Consider the following 18,610-nt stretch of genomic DNA (forward strand, 5'->3'; position numbering starts at 1 on the left):
ATTAAGGTGATAAAAAAGTTAAAAGTTAGAATTCGTTGATTTATTAAATTGTTGTATTTAAAAATCTATGTAACTGATTATAGGAAAATTTTTGCTACTGAGTTTCTTACTGCTTTCTTAATTCTATCCTGTAATACAATTCAAAAGTCCTCGCAAGAACCCACTTGAATTAAGTATATTTTGATTTGAATATATTTTTATCTTAAAATAAAAAAAAAAAATATCATGATATAAAAACTGTCATAACATGAGTTAAGTTATTTAAAGTCATTTTTTACAACATATTAATCTAATTAACAGATATTTAACTATACCGAATTATTCGATACATGACATTTTAGAGAATATAAATCTTTGTCACTAAAATACAATGGAGGTTCTTAATAAATCCTTTATGCAATTTTAATTATATAAATAGTACCCTTAAATGTAATAATGAATCTTAAATTGGTTTTACAAGACTTCGATAGAACTTCCTTCCTTTCACAAATTCCTTGTTCAGAATCTGTGTCGAAATATTTAACAGTCGTGATAAAATCAAATATAACATTTATAATAAAATTTTATTAAACCTAAAATTAAATATTTACAGACTTACAGATACTATCCACTAATAATATCACTATGGATTTGTCATCACAATAATTATAAGCTTATAAATCTATGGTAACAGATGGTAACTATCAATTTGTCATTAATTTTGGTATTTACAACTTTTTCTTTGATAACGACGCTTCATCTATTAGCTTTGTCGATCTCTTCAACAAATCGCTCGACTTATCAAACAACTTGTTCATCCGTTTACTTTGTACGTAATTGCCGAGACAAATAAAACCGATTCTTAATGCATACACAATAAGAGCGAGAGTCGTTAGACTAAGAACCAAAAACGTTAAGGCTATGTCTAACATATAGTACTGGAAGAGATTTAAATCTTTAGCCGGTGATTGTAAATGGTATGCCCCTTTGTGTCTCAATACATATTCCGTCCAATAAATGGCTCTTTCTAAGGGTGATTCCTTCTGATCTCTCATAAGTGTTTGTCGATTTTTCACTTGTATCTTATACTTCGGTTCAACAATGACATCCTTAATAGCTTCGTAAAGTTTATCTGATGTTAAATAGTGAAGATCGAGTTTCTTTGCATAACCATCTACTTCTGCCTTTGCTGCATTGGCATCGTGATCACAGAAAACTGGAATACTAATGATAGGGACTCCATGGTAGACTGTTTCAAACATGCTGAGTAGACCGCCGTGGGTAACGAAAGCTTTTATTTTGGGATGACCTGAAAAATATACAATTTATCATTTTCTACAAGCTCTAACCATATTAAGGTAAAAATGTTATCCAAGATTACATTATTTAAAAAAACTCTTTAATGTATTTATCCGTTTCCACGTTACCTAACAAATCTTGTTGTGGCAGCCATTTATAAAGTCTGATATTTGAAGGAATGTCAGTCATATTTTGATCCCCATCTTGCTTCCAAAGCACTCTTTGTGGAAGTCTTTTCAACGCATCAATAAACAAGCGATGTGCTGCGAGTGGCATTTTGTTTGTCCTCACTGAGGAACCCATAGATACGTACACAAAACCAGCTTCTCCTGCACCCGAAATCCATTCTTCTAAATCCTGTAAAGATTAAAATCAATATATAAAAAACTGACGGTTAAACATAACTAAATGAAAGAATTCTAGCGAATATTTTGTACAACCAATACATTTTTGTAACACAGTTTTATATATTTCATTAAATAAGATATTTTTTCCAAAAATACTCACGGCGTTTAATGTTTTGGATTCCTTACAATGAATGCACGCGATCTCAGCAACGTTCGGAAGGAAAGGTCTCGAATATGTTACCGAATAGTGTCCATTCTGAAGGATGAAACTGACATTCTTGGCCATGTCATATACGTGCGGCATTTGGGCACCAAAGTGTCTTCGAAGCACCGTTTGCAGTATCGTCACACTTATACTGTGTCCCAACAAAGAACCCAGATGCCAGAAGGCATTGACGGAACGGTCCAAGAAGCTCATATTATCTGTAAAGGATCTCGCGAAGAAGGGAGTCACGGAGAAGGGCGCTGGACTACCAGAGATGCTAGTCGGTGAAGCGTAAAAGGCTACTGTGTTAATATACATGAATGGCACTTTCATGCGATAGACCAGACCTAATGCGCATTCAGGGTACGCTCCATCCAGTATTATCAGATCATAGTTCCTTCCTGATCTCAAAAAGGATCTTGTCTCGATGTCATTGAGAAACGCATCGCATGCCTGAAAATTATAGTAGTTAATGCATATTGTTGAGTTTATAATCTCGGGTGTTAGCTTTCACAGAGTTTGTTTTTACTCCTGTGTAGTTAAAGTCAAAATTATAGTGAATATTCAGCTATTTAATTGTAATTTTATTTATCTATTAATACGATCGATATAATTTCTTCAAAAAAACTTAATGGTATTTTTTTGCATATATATTTACACTATATTTACATAATGTTTTTTTAAATATCTCTAGATTAGTTAGTTAAGAATACACGTTGAAATTTATATGAAAAATGTATGCCATTATTTGTGCCAAACAGACTTGTCCCTATCCCCTTTTTGTATTCAAAATCAAAAATCTGTTGTAACATAGTCTTCATACTATATCATTAATTTATTTCAACTAAAATATTCTGAAAGAATACCTCATATCCGTATCTAATTATATCCATGTAAGGCAAAGGTTCCTCTCCCTTCATTCTGGCCCCAACCAGATCGAAGGTCATATAGCCGCGGACGAAGGCAGCCAAACCCTCTGGGGTAATTTCCTCCAAGCCCTCGAGATGGAAATCTGGTTGAAACGGGCTGATAAGAGTGATATTGTGGTCTCTGGAAACAGATGTGAAATGTGTGCAATAATATTTGAACGAATGTCATCAAATTAATTGGTAAATTAAATTAATTTATTATATTTCTGTTTCTGATGACGTCATAAGATAAATTTAACGAGACATGTCACAAAAATATAAATGATTCCAAATTTGAATTATAAATTCTCCAAAATTAATAGAAGTATAAAAAAGATTATAATATTAAATAGTGTTAATATGAATACCTTCTTATAAGACCTCTAGCTAGTTCCAAGAAAGGTATTTTGTGTGACTTGGTGCCGCCCATGGTAATCATCAGGATGTCGCTGCCGCATGCTGACGCCGCTAGCAGAATCGGTAGACATAGTATAGGCCACCGAGAACCTAGCTGGAAAAAAAAGTATAAAAGTCAGAACATAATATTTAAATTTAAATTTTTTTTTTTTTTTGTTAATTTTAATTTATGACTCAGGAAGTACTATTTACGCTTGTAATTGACATACATATTTGATACTAGTCAACGTCCGTGGCTTCACTTTTGTTTTAGAGAGTGGTCATCAGATGTTACGTATAAAAAGTATGGCGATGTCTTTTCTTGGGGTTCAAGCTTGCTTGAGATCAAATTTCATCACATTCAGTTTAATTGTTTAGTTATTGTTATGTTAGTTAAATTGTAAATACTTCTTATGTACGTATGTTGTACATAACAAATAATTTGTTTGTATTGATTAGTCTATGTACGAGTATTTCATATTTAAGACAAAGAGCAACTACTGTAGAAGTCTGCAAGAATGTTCATTTTGTACCAGTAGTTCTAGCTTTACATTCAATTTAATCACGGAACATGACGATTCAAATGTGCCCACACTTAGATTACAAAACAAAGGGTACATGGGCATATTATAATATGCCTATTATATTATTAGGAACCTGCAGTCCAATATAACTAGTGTTAGTAAACCCCCGTGTCTTGGAAAGCATTTAAAGTCATCCTGTGCATTATCTCTCTAGTCGTTTTCTATTATCGCTTTCTATAATAAAATTCCGCAGACATTTTTAACTTTGCCGTTTCATAGATTCAAGTGTAAAAAATACATTGGTAAAGAAGGCATATTATTCGATGCACGATTATATTGATGATAAAAAAGCGTGAAGTTAATGCTTGTTGACTTCCAGGTAGGAGACATAACATACATATATAATTGTATTCAACTAACATGACTGTATTTTTAGACGTTGAAGTAGAGTAACTACTGACTTTATTGCCGGTTCTTCTCGGTAGAATCTACATTCCGAACCGGTGGTAGCTTTACTTTAAATCGTTTGTTAAATGACGATTCAAAAGTGCTTGTAAAAGCCAACTTGAATAAAGTATATTTTGATTACATTTCCCATCGAATTATGAGGCTAAACGAACAGTGAGTGGACTTGTGTTTAGTCACAAGTATGCAATATGCTATCTCCTGCGCAATCGGTAAGAAAGGTCTTATTATCATAATATTCACAGTCAACGACGACCGTTGTAATAGGTTATTTATTTCTGATTGACAACTTATGTATAAAGCGGCCACGCTCGGTCGAGCATGTGGCAATAGTGTCCGTAGATCAACGTAATTTCTCTACCCGTCTTTCGAAATACAACGAGAACATTCCGAATACTTTTCGATTAGCTAATTCTTGTAAGAGAAACTGTATTAATATATAATATGGTGAAATCTTTGGTATTTTTAGGGTTCCGTACACAAAGGGAAAAACGGGATCCTATCATTGGGACTTCGCTGTCTGATCGTCTGTCAAGAATCGCGACAGCTAGACAGTTGAAATTTTCACAAATTATATATTTCTGTTTCCGCTATAACAACAAATACTAAAAACAAAATAAAATAAATATTTAAATGCTCCCATACAACAAACGCGATTTTTTTTTCTACCCAACTTATGTTGTGTTTCTTCTTATTCTAGAGACAAAAACTCAGGCATGTGGGGGCCGTTTCGCCAATGCTGGTAAATCTTGAACCATTAGTGAAGCACTCCATGAGACATCTTTAAACTCTTTTGGGAGAGGAGGGATAGCAAGAACACTGCTTGAACCCGGAAATATGTGTAATATAGATACTTTTAAAATATAAATTTTATTGTATTATTATTAGGGACAAAATTACACTCACTAATTAAACTATATAATAAATAACTTTTTCGAATGATAAGACTTGAACACAGATTTTGGAAAACAATGATTTAAAACTTTTTTCCATTCGTCTGCAGATATGTTAAACGAAGCTCCGGCATTAGTTTTAATAGTCGGTTTAGCCGGTTACCTAATTCAAGAAACTAATCGTTTTGCTTACCGATAGTAGAATTGTATACGAGGCGTAATTCAGATCGGAAATAAAGAAGTAATTAGATTTCGGCGCAAACAAGATCACTATGAATAAGATTCTAACGCGTAATACGGTGAAATGTAATCGGACGGCAAAAAAATGATGGTAATGTAAGTAGATGTGTATACCCATTTGCAATTATACCGGCCCGTCCTTTAATCTGGAATACAATTGAAGAGTGAATTCCATTCCAGACCTACCAGGCCTGCTTTGGCAAAAGTGAAAAAAATATATATTTAGAAATTAGCCAATTAATTTTTCTTTGTTTTCGATATTCATGTTTACAAACTGGCATATCTCTAATATATCTTAAATAAGCATTAAACTGATATGAATAAATATATAATTATATATAGTTACGAAACTTTACGATTACTATCACGTGTATAACCGCAACTTATTATCATATAATAAATTAAAAATGAAGCATTTTCAGTTTAATGAATATTATTATTTAGTTGAGGAAAGCGTTGCGAGGTTAACTTACGAAATGCAGTTCTGTAGCATGGAAATTCCGAAGTTATATTATATAATTTTATTTTATTTGAATAATTTGATGTCATAGTATGTTAAAATTTTAATAATAATAATAAATAAATATTGGATAACATCACATACATTACTCTGATCCCAATGTAAGTAGCTTAAGCACTTTTGTTATGGAAAGTCAGAAGTAACGACGGTACCACAAACACCCAGACCCAAGAAACGGAACACCCCAATTCTCATGTCAAATCTATTTTAGATGACCACTTACAGCTTACTGGCGTCAGTCGGACTCCACTGAATAAATTTAAAAAAAGAATGTCTTTATCTTACTTGAGTTAGACAATTACATTGTATTTGTACAATGATCATATATGCCGTGGGAAGTCTGTACAGTTTTACGAACCTCACGTTTACAATGCACGCGTATACCATTGATTGATTCTGTCACCAGTTACTTATTACTCGACTGTGTACAAAAGTAGGGTAATGGGTTTCGCACGTGTCTCTGTTTAACGAGATCGCACCTTGAAGTTATAATTACGCGAATGTTGTAAATATTTAAGGCTAAAACAACGAGTACTAGATTTATGTAAGGTGAATTGTATGCAAAGGTAAAATGGGTAAAATATTACTAACATTGTCGCCTGGTTTTGTCTCATCTCCATCTAGAAATGATTCCTTTGCCCTTATCTCATTTATTGCGGAGTTGGCACAGTATGTTTGCTGCATGACTGTTATCTCAGGAGTCTTTTATTTGTGGGATTTTCCATAATTATATGGGTTGTTAAAACGTTGCGCTGATAGCATTTATGGAAGTACTTAATACAAAAACTGCTTAGTGACGTTGTATTTTATGATATCAAGGCTGGGATAAGGAGACTGTGTTCAGCTCCTAAGCAAGTAACACAACCACTGGTTCTTGGCTATGATTACGAAGCGTCTGAGGATCTGCTTTATATATCGATATCGGATTTCTAGATATTCCTTGATTAATTAGACAAACTTTTTTAAATTTTAATTTTGAATATATGTATGAAAAGCGCCTTATATTATTAAACAATAGACAAACGACACCTGCTCACAAATATATTAAATAATAATAACCTGTGTAGAATGGCTTGACACGCATACCTCCACGTTTATTTGCAGCATCTTAAAATCTGAATAAAATAATTTCAAATTGTCGAAACGACACACAAACCAATGCAAATTGCTCTAACGTAATATCTGGCCCTTAGAAAATTTGTTGCGTCACGACCTTATATAATAAAACGTTTGGTTTCGCTCTTAAGTTTAAATATATCATCTGTGGTATAATTACAATTTACCAACAGAAAATCCATGTCAACGGAAATGATAACGAAATTTGATTTTCGAACGTCAAAAATGGACTTGACTGTTTCATTTGTATTGTTGCAGACAGTCCTCGGGTTTATTAATAATTTAAAATAGAACTTGATAAATAAGATGCTATGTCCCTTGTACAGTCGAAGTAAGAAAAGATTCGTCACCTTAAGGTCTATTTTCGTGTGCTCAGTATGCGCGATAATCTGCTTTACCGATTGAGTATGACATATTGCGTCGCAATGTACACTATTTTGCACCTAGTTATCATACAATGTTAGTTTAATTTTAGTTTCAAAATGTACTAAGAGTTTACGACTTGATAAAGGAATGAATTTGAAAACTGACGAAGGTTTTCTTACTCTGACTGTACGTATGATTACAAAATTATGAACCGGTACACAACAATATTAATTATGATGTCTGGTATAAAAATCACATAGTCTATATAAACTTTTAAATTCACTCTTAGCTGTCCCCATAATTTCTAAATCCAAAATATTATTTATGGAGTAATTAACCCACGGCGACGTAACTACTTTATTATTATACGTATATTTCATTAGATGTTACGTCGTGCGTTTGGAGTTAATTGCTTAAACGTTGTAACTTTTTTTTATTCGTATTATGGTGTGATGACATACAAGCAAAAAACTTAAGGTAAAACTAGACTAACTATCGCTGTTTGAAAGTATTTTTAGTAATAAGGAAATAAAAGTAATAAGTATAGAGAGTATGATCTGGGTCACAATAAAAGGACCGACAGCAAAAAAAATATTATCTTGAAAAAAAAAAAAACAATTACCTTAGCAAAATTATACACCCAAAGTTCTTATATCAAGTACAATAAGAGAGGGTGCACGTTTACTGTATTAAATACTTACGGCCTTTTTGAGAAACATTGTTGAGAGCTTAGTTAAGCAATGATTTAGCTCTCTCTGGCAATATTGATAACCAATCTGTAATTACCCTTATTTCATCGTTTTTCACGTAAACCTTTAAAGCAACGGATCAGAACGACTGTTGAGGTGCTGACGCGTCGCCATGTTAAGCGTCGTCACGGTATATATAGTGTGGTGACTGTGTCTCTCTAATAATTTCGATGTTTAATTTTTTTATTTTTTCAACATTTTATTTTTAAAAAGGCTATTTTAAATTTAAATTGTTTTATTTAACAGTCAATTAATTATTAATAATGACTACGTTTCAATATACAATACTATTTCATATTAAGGTCCAGAAGAAAGAGATTTTAAGGAAGTGTAAGAAAAGATGCCAAGGATAAAAAACCTATCAAGAGGATAAAGAGTATCGGAAGCGTTTCATTAAAAAAATGAATAGATACTTACGAAGCTTGTCATGTATTTAAAAATAAAGCCATTACGACAGATATGGGTAGTCATTAAAACTTTACACTGTATCACGTGTGGTCGAACCCTAATACGACGGATAATATATACTATTCAATTCTACGCTTCATTGTTATGTAAATCAAAGTTTACATTTTATTAGGTTAACCGTTCACTATACACAGCGATTCTATGAAAAATAATCGTAAGTATTATTATTTTTTAACTCAAACTCAAACTCAAATTCCTTTATTCAATATACAAGCATTACACTTACTTATTGATAGTCAAATTTAACACTACCACCGTTTCGGAAAAGGAAACACCCTGACCTGAGAAGAACCGGCGCAAGAAACTCAGCGGGTCATTTTTTTTTGTCAAACTAATTAAATACATATATTGAATACGAAGGTTGTTACATAAGTTAATTTTACGTTAACATACATGTAGCGTGGCGAATTTTAAGTAAGTTTTATGATGTTATTTATCACAGTGTTATAATTATCAAAAATCATTATCCTACAAAAATTATAAATGGTTATTATAAAAGTTTTTATATTAGGATTTTTGTTACTCAATCGTGCCAAAAAGTTTGATTGGATTTTGATGAAATTCCTAATAGAGATAGCCTTGACTTAATACATAGTATCTAACACCCGATCCCTCCCCCCTCCTCTCCTCACACGCGGGTCTAAGCTGCGGACAGAATTTAGTTTTTAATTACTGTACTGTATAGTAAGCTAATATAGTGTCAGCAAAATTATCAAACTGTAATTTGTATTCATTAGATAAAATTAGCGTAAATAAATTCAATATAATATTTGTTGATTAGCTCCAAATGAAAGATGTACCTTATAACGCTATTTACCTGAAGGTTTATCGAAGGTTAATTAATTGAAAACTACACTTATTAATGGTAGAAATAAGGTTTATTCGTAATGGGTTGTTGCTTTTCCAAATAGAGGTCAATAACCGCATTTCTGTGTTTCATCTGTGTCTAATCTACATGACGTAATTTATTGAAATATTTATAATAAAATATTATATTTCAATACGCGAGATTTATTTTAATGTAAAAATATATTTTGTATAATTAATTTAATCCTTATTTTTGTAATATGTAACTCTTTTGATATATATATAATTATTATTTGTATATATTTAAGGTCTTAATGTTAATAATTATGTGAAAAATTTATCAAATAGATATGTATATTGTCATTTATGATATATTATATAATATTTTAGCAATAATACTTATATTATTATTAATCAAACAATCAATCAATATAATCATTACATATTAAATTCATAATAAATAAATATTTTATTACATCATATTTAAAAAAAATTACGTTACATTTCGAACATGCGGACGACGTCAAGAATATTAACAGTAGGAGAAGAGCGAAAACTAGTTTTCGTCAGCGGATTCGCCCGCGTGTTAGTCTCGTAGGTTTTAGGTATAAAAAAGTAGTTATCTATCCGTTTCTTGCTTGGGAGTTCTAGCTTATTTCATACCAAATTTCATCGAATTCGGCTCAGTAAAAACGTAACAGACGGACAGAGTTACATTCGCATTTATAATATTAGTAGATATTTAAAACTTTTAACATAAATAAGATAAATCTTAATATATGCTAAGTAATACTATAGGATTTAGGTAAAATATATTGTTTACATACACTTTAATATAATTGTGATCAAATCTAAAGAATATAATTTTTCAGCTTTCGAAAATCTTGGTAGACGAGTAAGATTTATATGAAAATATTTTTAAACGTTTTATTGTTATTATACGACTTTAGTTCCCTGGCAGTAAGAATCATCTCCTTGGTCGAGCCATTAAAAAGTTGATATTTCTCACTGTCTAAAATTCAAAATGGCGACGTTACACTCCCTAGCCTTGAATAGCAGATAATTTAAGATTAGACGTTTTGATCGAAATTCGTGAATTTATAATGAATGTTGCAAATTATTTTTATGTCATTTATTTGTAACAACAATTTATTATTTACATAATTAAATCAAGGTGATATGTGAATGTACGTATAGATGTATTAAATTCGCCTCATTCAATGTCACTTACATGTTTACTTAAAAATATTGGGTCGGGTCCTTAGTTTTAAGGAAATCTTGTTTACTTTCTGATGACCTTAATTGGAAAAAATGACGTAAACATTAAAAAAACTAATTGTAATTATTGGATGAATGTTTTAATACCTACGGCTTTTTTAATATATTTTTTATGCTGGTAATACTAGTTAATAATATTTAAAGTAAATTTTTAAGTTTACGAATATATGCGATAGGAATGATATGTTAAATTAGCGTGGATTTTAACATTTTATAGATATATTTTTGGTTATGTTTTTTTTTCAAATATTTATCTAATAAAACATGCAATACTTTAGCAAAACTGTGCAATCGTTTTAGTTAAACTACAGGTATATTTCGTAATATTTATCGGTTTTTTTCTATTTAAGGTATTATTAATTAATAAAACATAAAAAGTAAATTTCAAATCTTGTATGTCTATTATAAATAGAAAAATGAATCGAAAAAAAAAATACTAGTACCTAAATCTTTATAAAAATAATATGTTAAGTCAAGCCTGTTTTAAATTATAAATTCATCAAAACTAAAGAAAACTGTCCTTACCTTAAACTGGCAACACAGACCGATCAAGGCCAACGAGATTTCATTAAAAATTAAAATTGTTTTCTCGTTATAAAATAGCCTGCGCGTCCCGACTTTGAACGGGTAATATGAAGGTTTTACGTCATGATACTTTATTTTGTTTTTAAATAACTATGTATATATATATATATATTTTATTAAATTTTATGTGTCTTTAGCAGTGCTAGCACATAATTATTTCATTATATTGCGTTTATCAGACATCTTGTTTTTATTTCTTTAATTCCCAATTATGAAAAATATTTTGTACAAATATACAAGCATGTACTCTTACAAGTTTTTCTTTGTGAAGAAGATGACTGCGTCTCACCGCAGCGACTCACCGCAGAAGATGAATGCGTGACGTCAGATTGTGATATGCGACATTAAATATAATCATTCAAAAATATATAGGATATACGTATCAAAATGGCATATAGATAACAAAAATTATTTGATTGTATTATTGTTTGGTCTAAAAGACATAACATCTTAGTTCGCAACGTTGTCAACGTTTTGGCGATGTTAAGGAATGTTTAATATTTCTCACATTGCCTATTTCTATGGGCGGTGGTGATAAATTACCAAAAGGCCTATGTGCCAAACATTCTAGCTAAACTACCTAGATTCAAAATAAGGTAAATAAAAATTGAAAAGTCTTAGTGTACATAGGAATTAATGGATACGAAAATTAAAGTGCCATGCTTCGAGATAACAATCCACTAACTTACATTGTAGTTAGCGGCGCAGTGGAATTAGCAAACCGAGAAGGTTATACAAGAAGATGCCTGAACCAGACAGTCGGACTTTTATCTCTTATAACTTAATACTAATTGGTTCAAAAAATCAAAATCAAAATACTCTTTATTGTACACCAGTAAACATTAAGTTGAATCACATTTAAGAAAGATGCACAAAAGGCGGCCTCAAGTTAGTTGGTTCAAGTTATTATATTCAGAATATACGAGTTGGTAAAGTGATTGAATCTTTACAGATGCATAGTGATATTAGTAACAGCTGGGCAAAACATCCCCTTAGTAGAAGAGGTTTCCCCTTAATAGGATTTCACTTGGTGAAGTGCTTAAGGCGGAAATTTATTCGAGTCACGTTAACATAAATCTTTTTTTTTTTAATTATTTATTTTAATTATTCCGAAAATGAATGAGTTTTTTTTAATTCTACTGAAATATATCAAGTCTTGTATCCATAGTGTTACATGAAGACAAGAAGAAAAGAGCTAATGACATTTAAATAGCTGATTGATCGACATCTTTCAAACGAAAAAAACTAAATCAAAATCGGTGCGTCCCTTACGAGCTACGATATAGACAGACATTATATACACAAGTTAAAATAAATATACCTATGGCATCGGGGTTTTTGATCTCCTATTTTATCAACAAATATTCACATTAACTCCTGCTTTTAACTTACATTATTAACAATTAAACATTTTAATTTGATAGAATTAGAAATAGAAAAAGAAAAAGATAGAAAAAGTCTGAAATGTCGATTTTTATCTAAGTATCGTTTAATAACTTGAATCTCAATATATTTTCCAAATGTTTAAACAAGTAATGGTATAAAAAATTGTATTTGCGTACTTCGTGCGATGATAACAAAGTGAGAAAACATCACCAGAAATATTTTGTTGAAATAGTGTCAATAATAATTTGGAATTCGTGGTCAATGAACCTTTGTCAGGGCTGGCTAGAAAATTAAATTTATTTTTGATAAATTGACACTTGGGACCGAAGAAAATATGTGTATCGAAATCACGTCGCTGGATTTAAGCATGGGCTTAAGAACAGTAGGCAATGAGATATTTAAATATCTACACTACATATTGTAGTACATATTTTAAACGCTAAAGTACTCTTGCCTGTCTGTGGCTCTTTCAAGGCCAAACCAATGAACCTATGCTATGAAATGCAACGAATTAAAAAATTAAAAAAGCAGCAAATTGAAAGTCAGTTTCATTACGATACAAATTGAAACAAAGCTTATCTACAGAGAAAGATTATTTTAATATATATTATAACCACCTATACTACAAATACAATATATAGAGATAACTACCCTGTGACATGTGATCCAAAGATTGCCACTGTAAGAAATAATAACCCTCTCGTACTACCTTGGAAACTAAGATGTTATTATGTCCCTTGTAACCAGAACTAGAACACAACAAAGTATTGCTGTTAGGCGGTAAAATACTACTACTCCACTAACTAACTACTCAGACTCGGCTTACACTAATTTGCAAGTAATATTATTTTTACATTGAACTTTATAATAATTATAATAATTAACAATAACTGCCATTTTCTAAGATCACAGTAGATAAAAAAGTTATAGTCATTTTTTCAAGATGTTGTTTTAGGTCAGGGTTACGATACAAGTGAAATAAGGCGATTCGCAATTTGAAATAATTGTTATTTAAAAATGATTATTTACAATTACGTGTCATCATATCTGAAGTTTGTTTTAATTTTTAAGTAACGATTTGTAGTAGTTTATTTATTTAACTTATTATTGCCTATCATTCATCGACGACCTCCTTGGTCGAGTAGTATCTACACCGAGTTTCATGGGTACGCTACTCCGAGGTCCCGGATTCGATTCCCGGTCTAAGTAGAAAAGGTTCATTAATTTTCTATGTTGTCTTGGGTCTGGGTGTTTGTGTTACCGTCGTTACTTCTGATATTCCATAACACGAGTGCTTTAGCTACTTACATTAGGATCAGAGTAATGTAGGTGATGTTGTCCAACATTTATTATTATTATTATTTATTTATATAATGACTATATATCAGTCAATGTACTAAGTATTAAAACTACGTAGCGTTTCTATGGTTATCCAAAACATTGAATGGTATATCGACTTTATATTCGTGAAAGGAAATATCGTTATCCTTTTCGTTCCCTTCGCTTATTATAGAATAACAACTCTTAAATTACACCCTAAAATTACTTGCAACCTCGATGAACAAGAAAGCCTAACGGATCATTTTATTAAAACAACGCTTCTCTTGTTACAGATTTGTCAAAAAATCTGTTCAGCGAATTGCCGGAGGGAGAAACCACGTATAGTATATATATTTAGAAAAGTAAGCAAGTCTACGAAATGATTTAATCTATTACTACTTGTTTAAAGATTATTTTTGATAGCTTTAGATTTAGAAATGGATATTCTTAAAGATAGAAGAATACTTTCATATAGATTTATAAGTTTACAATCTTAACATAACTGTCGGATTTGAATCTTAAGACAAAAGGTAATGTTTAAAAGAAAAAATGCTGAATATTTGTAAGACAGTAATATAATGATTGTTCCTTAAATAACTTTAAATATCTGCTAGAAAATTTAGTACATAGGATATACATAGGCAGGCGGATGAATTAAAGAGCACCTGATGATAAATGATCATTACCGCTCAAAGATATTGGCGTTGGCCAATCTAGGGAGCTAAAATGTTATGTCCCTTAAGCCTAATTACACTTGCTTACTCACCCTTCAAACCAGATCACAAAAATACTAAATTTTACTGCTTGGCGGTAGAATATGATGAATGCCCAGACAGGCTTGCACAAAGTCATTAATTCGAACTGAGATAACGTTTATTTAGTGCGCGCGCTGAGGTCAGTATACCAGTTCACACAAGCACTACGTGTGTGAAATATCGCTTATGTGTGTGAACTGGTATAATAGCCGCATAATAACATTTCAAGTCTTACGTGTAACTTACGTAACGGACTATTATTAGGAAGATATAAAGACATCATTGGCAGAAGCCTTTCTTTCGAGATGTCTGTAGTACAAGTAAGAAGCGACCGGTATTTCTAACCTCAATAAGTAAAACGATTTTATTGTGTCGTTCGAGTTGTACGTGACACAATCTTCATAGGAACTATTTCCCTAGCGGAACCCCCGGCTGTACCTTCGCAGAATTTATAAAACTTTACCTATACACAAACGTCACCCCCTATTTTATCCCCTCGAGGGGTGGATTGAAAAAGTAGCCCATGTAGTGGCCCAGGGCTCAAATTATCTCCATACCATATAAATCGGTTCAGTGGTGTAAGCGGGAAGAGGTAACAGACAGAGTTACTTTAGGATTTATAATACATATTAGTATAGACGTCTTATATGATACTATGGATGCTAAAATTAGGTAAAACTGTTGGGTTATGGGTGTATTTTGTTTATATTATTATAAATGGCACAGTTATTAGAATACGTGGAACCTAAGCGAAGGTTTCGGATTAAAACCTGGACTGAGTTTTCGCGTGTTTGTTTCCTGTTTATCATTCACCGCAATTTTTTATGGCATAACTGATGGTAAGTGGCCACCGTCCATAAACAATGACGCTGTAAACAATATTAACCATTCCTTACATCTCCTATGCGCCACCAACCTTGGGAACTAAGATGTTATGTCCCTTATGCCTGTATTAACACTGGTTTACTCACCCTTCAAACCGGAACACAACAATACTGAGTACCGTTGTTTGGCGGTAGAATATCTCATGAGTGTGTGGTACCTACCCAGAGGGTTAGCACAAAGTCCTACACCACCAATTAAAATTGGTGAAAGAAATCAGTCACTGGAGCAACGTAATTTCCAAAAGTTCTCAAGAAAACAAAGAAAAGATAATGTTATTTTATATTCGCTGTTTAAGGTTTTTATTTTTTAATGTAGTTTTTATTTAGTTATTTAATTCATATTACACAATAACTATGCATTTTGAGTAATTAAAGTTGATTTTTCTTTTTTTTGAATATTTACATTTCTTTTTCATATTCTTTGTATGTATGCCGTCATAAATTTCAACTTTTTTTCACTTTATATCCTAATAAACGATAGCAACAAATAATGAGAATTTATAACGACATTTTTATATACAGACTTTTCTTATTAAAAAACCTATTCATGATTGTTAATCCTTAATTCTTTATCAGAGCTTCGATACCTACATACGAAATAAAAAAGTAATAGCTTGCGATTGTTCCGCAACTGGGCTAATGCCCCCTCTTCCTTTGAGAAGAAGATTTAAAGATTCCACCACGCTGATCCAATAAGTGTTAGTGGATACAATGTGGCAGAAATTCATTGAAATTAAAACAGATTTCGTTACGAATGTCACTCGTATCTTTAGTTACATTGGCTCAATCACATTTCAAATCGGATCACAACAATTAAAAATATTGCTGTTTGATTGTAGAATATTTGACAATTAAACCCAGAAGGGCTTGAACAAAGCCCTACCAAAGCACTACCCAGTGGTATTTTGGATTCAAATCAACGTAAGCTCATCTCATTGCGGTCGTGTGTTGGCTGACTCAATTATAAGTTTAAAGGTGTTTGCGCCTGTGCACTGTGTATATGCCCCGCACAGATAGTTAGTGTCCATTGTGAATTGCCGCTATGGCCTAAGTTGGTCAGGAGTATATTTATAAACGATGTTTTCCGAGCACGAAATGAATTAAAATCACAAATTCCGTAGTATTTTCCTAGGTTACCCAAAATGATCGAATAACATACAAGCGTTTTAACTACTGGGCCATTTCGACTACAAAATAGTAAATATATATAAAAAAATGAGTATTTAAGTATACTTTTAAATCGCTTGCGTTTTTGTTTCATGACTTGTTCACACAATTATTGAGAGACAGAATCGTCGACCGGTTTCCAGTTTACGATCGACGTAGTCGAACATAATTAAGTTCAAAACGTTGACATAAAGGAAAACATCTAATATTAATTCACATACATCCGTCCGTGTAATAAATGCGAAAATAACTCTGTCTGTCTATCTGTTTATTGGCTCACGGCCGAACCACTGAACTAAATAAGATGAAATTTGTTATGAAACAAGCTTAAACTTTAAAAAAAGAATGAAAAGACAAAGGCTTCATTTTTTTATGCCTAATACCTACCTCTTGACCAACCTCTAAAAAGCGAGCTAAGTCGCGGATGACTAGTATGGTTATAAATAACAAGCATAACTATGTCAGTGTTCTAGTACAAGAAATAGGAATATATTATAAGTACATATATATGAGTAGTTATACATAAGAAAACAAACTGCATTGTCATATATCACGAAATTTAATTATTTTAATTTAAATTATTTTTAAGAAATATTACGTAACATTTTTTTATATAAGATTATATAATATTTAATTTAATACAATAGATTTCGCAAATTATAAGAAACCTGTTTCCGCTGTTCCGCACAGAAATTGATAATTTTTTTTTTATACGATATTAAGGCGACGACTTATACTTATTCAGTAATTCATTCATTCAACAATTATAAAAACGATATTACATTTATAATGTAGAATTTACTATTGGTTGACGCTCGATTTAGGCAATTATGCTAATTTTATGAGGCTCGTAAATTTAAGACCTTGAACTTCACATTGAAATATTTTAAATACATACAAAACAATGGCTATAATAAAAAAATAATAATACATTAATTTATAGGTATACAAACATTTCAAAATGTATACTGAAATTTACTAAACCGGATGTTTTTAATGTAATGAGAATTTAAATGATGAAAACCTGTGCCTTTTTTTCGCTGTGAATACGCATTGCACTCTTGTACCTGGATACTCTCTAAAAACCAGGGTTACCCTCCGTCTCCTCTGCGGGCGCCACGGGATCGCAAAATAATCTGTGCCTGGTTAGCACAAATAAAAGCCATTAAACTTTTAAACATACAACAGAAGAGTATTCATTATGACGTGTAAATTTATATTACACTATTTTAGTGCTAAATATTGTCTTGTTTGGATTCGAACTTAAACTCTAATTGATGAGTCTCTAACAGGTCCGTGATCAAATGGACGATGTAAATTCGAAGTGGCAGAAACTATAAAAATATTTGTATAATTTATTTGACTAATAATATAATGGACGTACAAATATTCCTTAAATAAAATTTGCCACAAGAGCTTCATCATTTGGACGTGTAGTTTCGGTGTAGATAATATTATGCGAAAGTAACTCTGTCTGTATGTCTGTTTTATACTCTTTCACGGCCAAACCACTGAACCAAATTTGTTAAAATTTTATATGAAACAAAAAATCTCGAATGAGCTCGAATCCTAAGAAACATACCAACCCCAAACACACGAACGAAGTCGCAGACGACGGCTGGTATTGACAATTCATTGAATAACCAAAAAGTGAGGTTTATGCAATTGTTTATTAGCACTAGGTAGACTGACTAGCTGCGATGACTGTGCAGGTCAATATATTATTTGAGAATTATATCTCAGGATGAAGAACTGATAACCGTGAAAGTCGGCGCTAATTACTTGTCTATATGCTGTCAGATCTGTCCGAATCCATGATTTGAAGGTCATTCTAGTTCGTTTACCTGTAGGTATTATATGATTAGGACTGAAGATATTACGTTAGCGCGACATATTTAATGATTAAAATCAATGAAATGTTGATTTAAGATTATTTCTTATGCATTTTGCAGA

General features: G+C 31.7%; 1 protein-coding gene across 2 annotated transcripts in view; it reads right to left on the reverse strand.

Annotated features, from left to right (window-relative positions):
- Nucleotides 1-345: 345 nt before the first annotated feature.
- Nucleotides 346-18,610, reverse strand: part of LOC125068629 (UDP-glucosyltransferase 2) — a 47,589-nt gene continuing 29,324 nt past the window's right edge. For both annotated transcript variants that reach the window (XM_047677871.1, XM_047677870.1), the window contains exons 3-7: nucleotides 3,107-3,249; nucleotides 2,697-2,880; nucleotides 1,786-2,283; nucleotides 1,407-1,635; nucleotides 346-1,288 (exon numbers count right to left, since the gene is read on the reverse strand). In XM_047677871.1, the coding sequence (XP_047533827.1) occupies nucleotides 708-1,288; nucleotides 1,407-1,635; nucleotides 1,786-2,283; nucleotides 2,697-2,880; nucleotides 3,107-3,249 (1,635 nt within the window). In that variant the 3' untranslated portion in view covers nucleotides 346-707. The remainder of the gene's footprint in view (nucleotides 1,289-1,406; nucleotides 1,636-1,785; nucleotides 2,284-2,696; nucleotides 2,881-3,106; nucleotides 3,250-18,610) is intronic.

The sequence above is a fragment of the Vanessa atalanta genome, chromosome 14 (genome assembly GCF_905147765.1).
Source record: "Vanessa atalanta chromosome 14, ilVanAtal1.2, whole genome shotgun sequence".
Lineage (NCBI taxonomy): Eukaryota > Metazoa > Arthropoda > Insecta > Lepidoptera > Nymphalidae > Vanessa > Vanessa atalanta.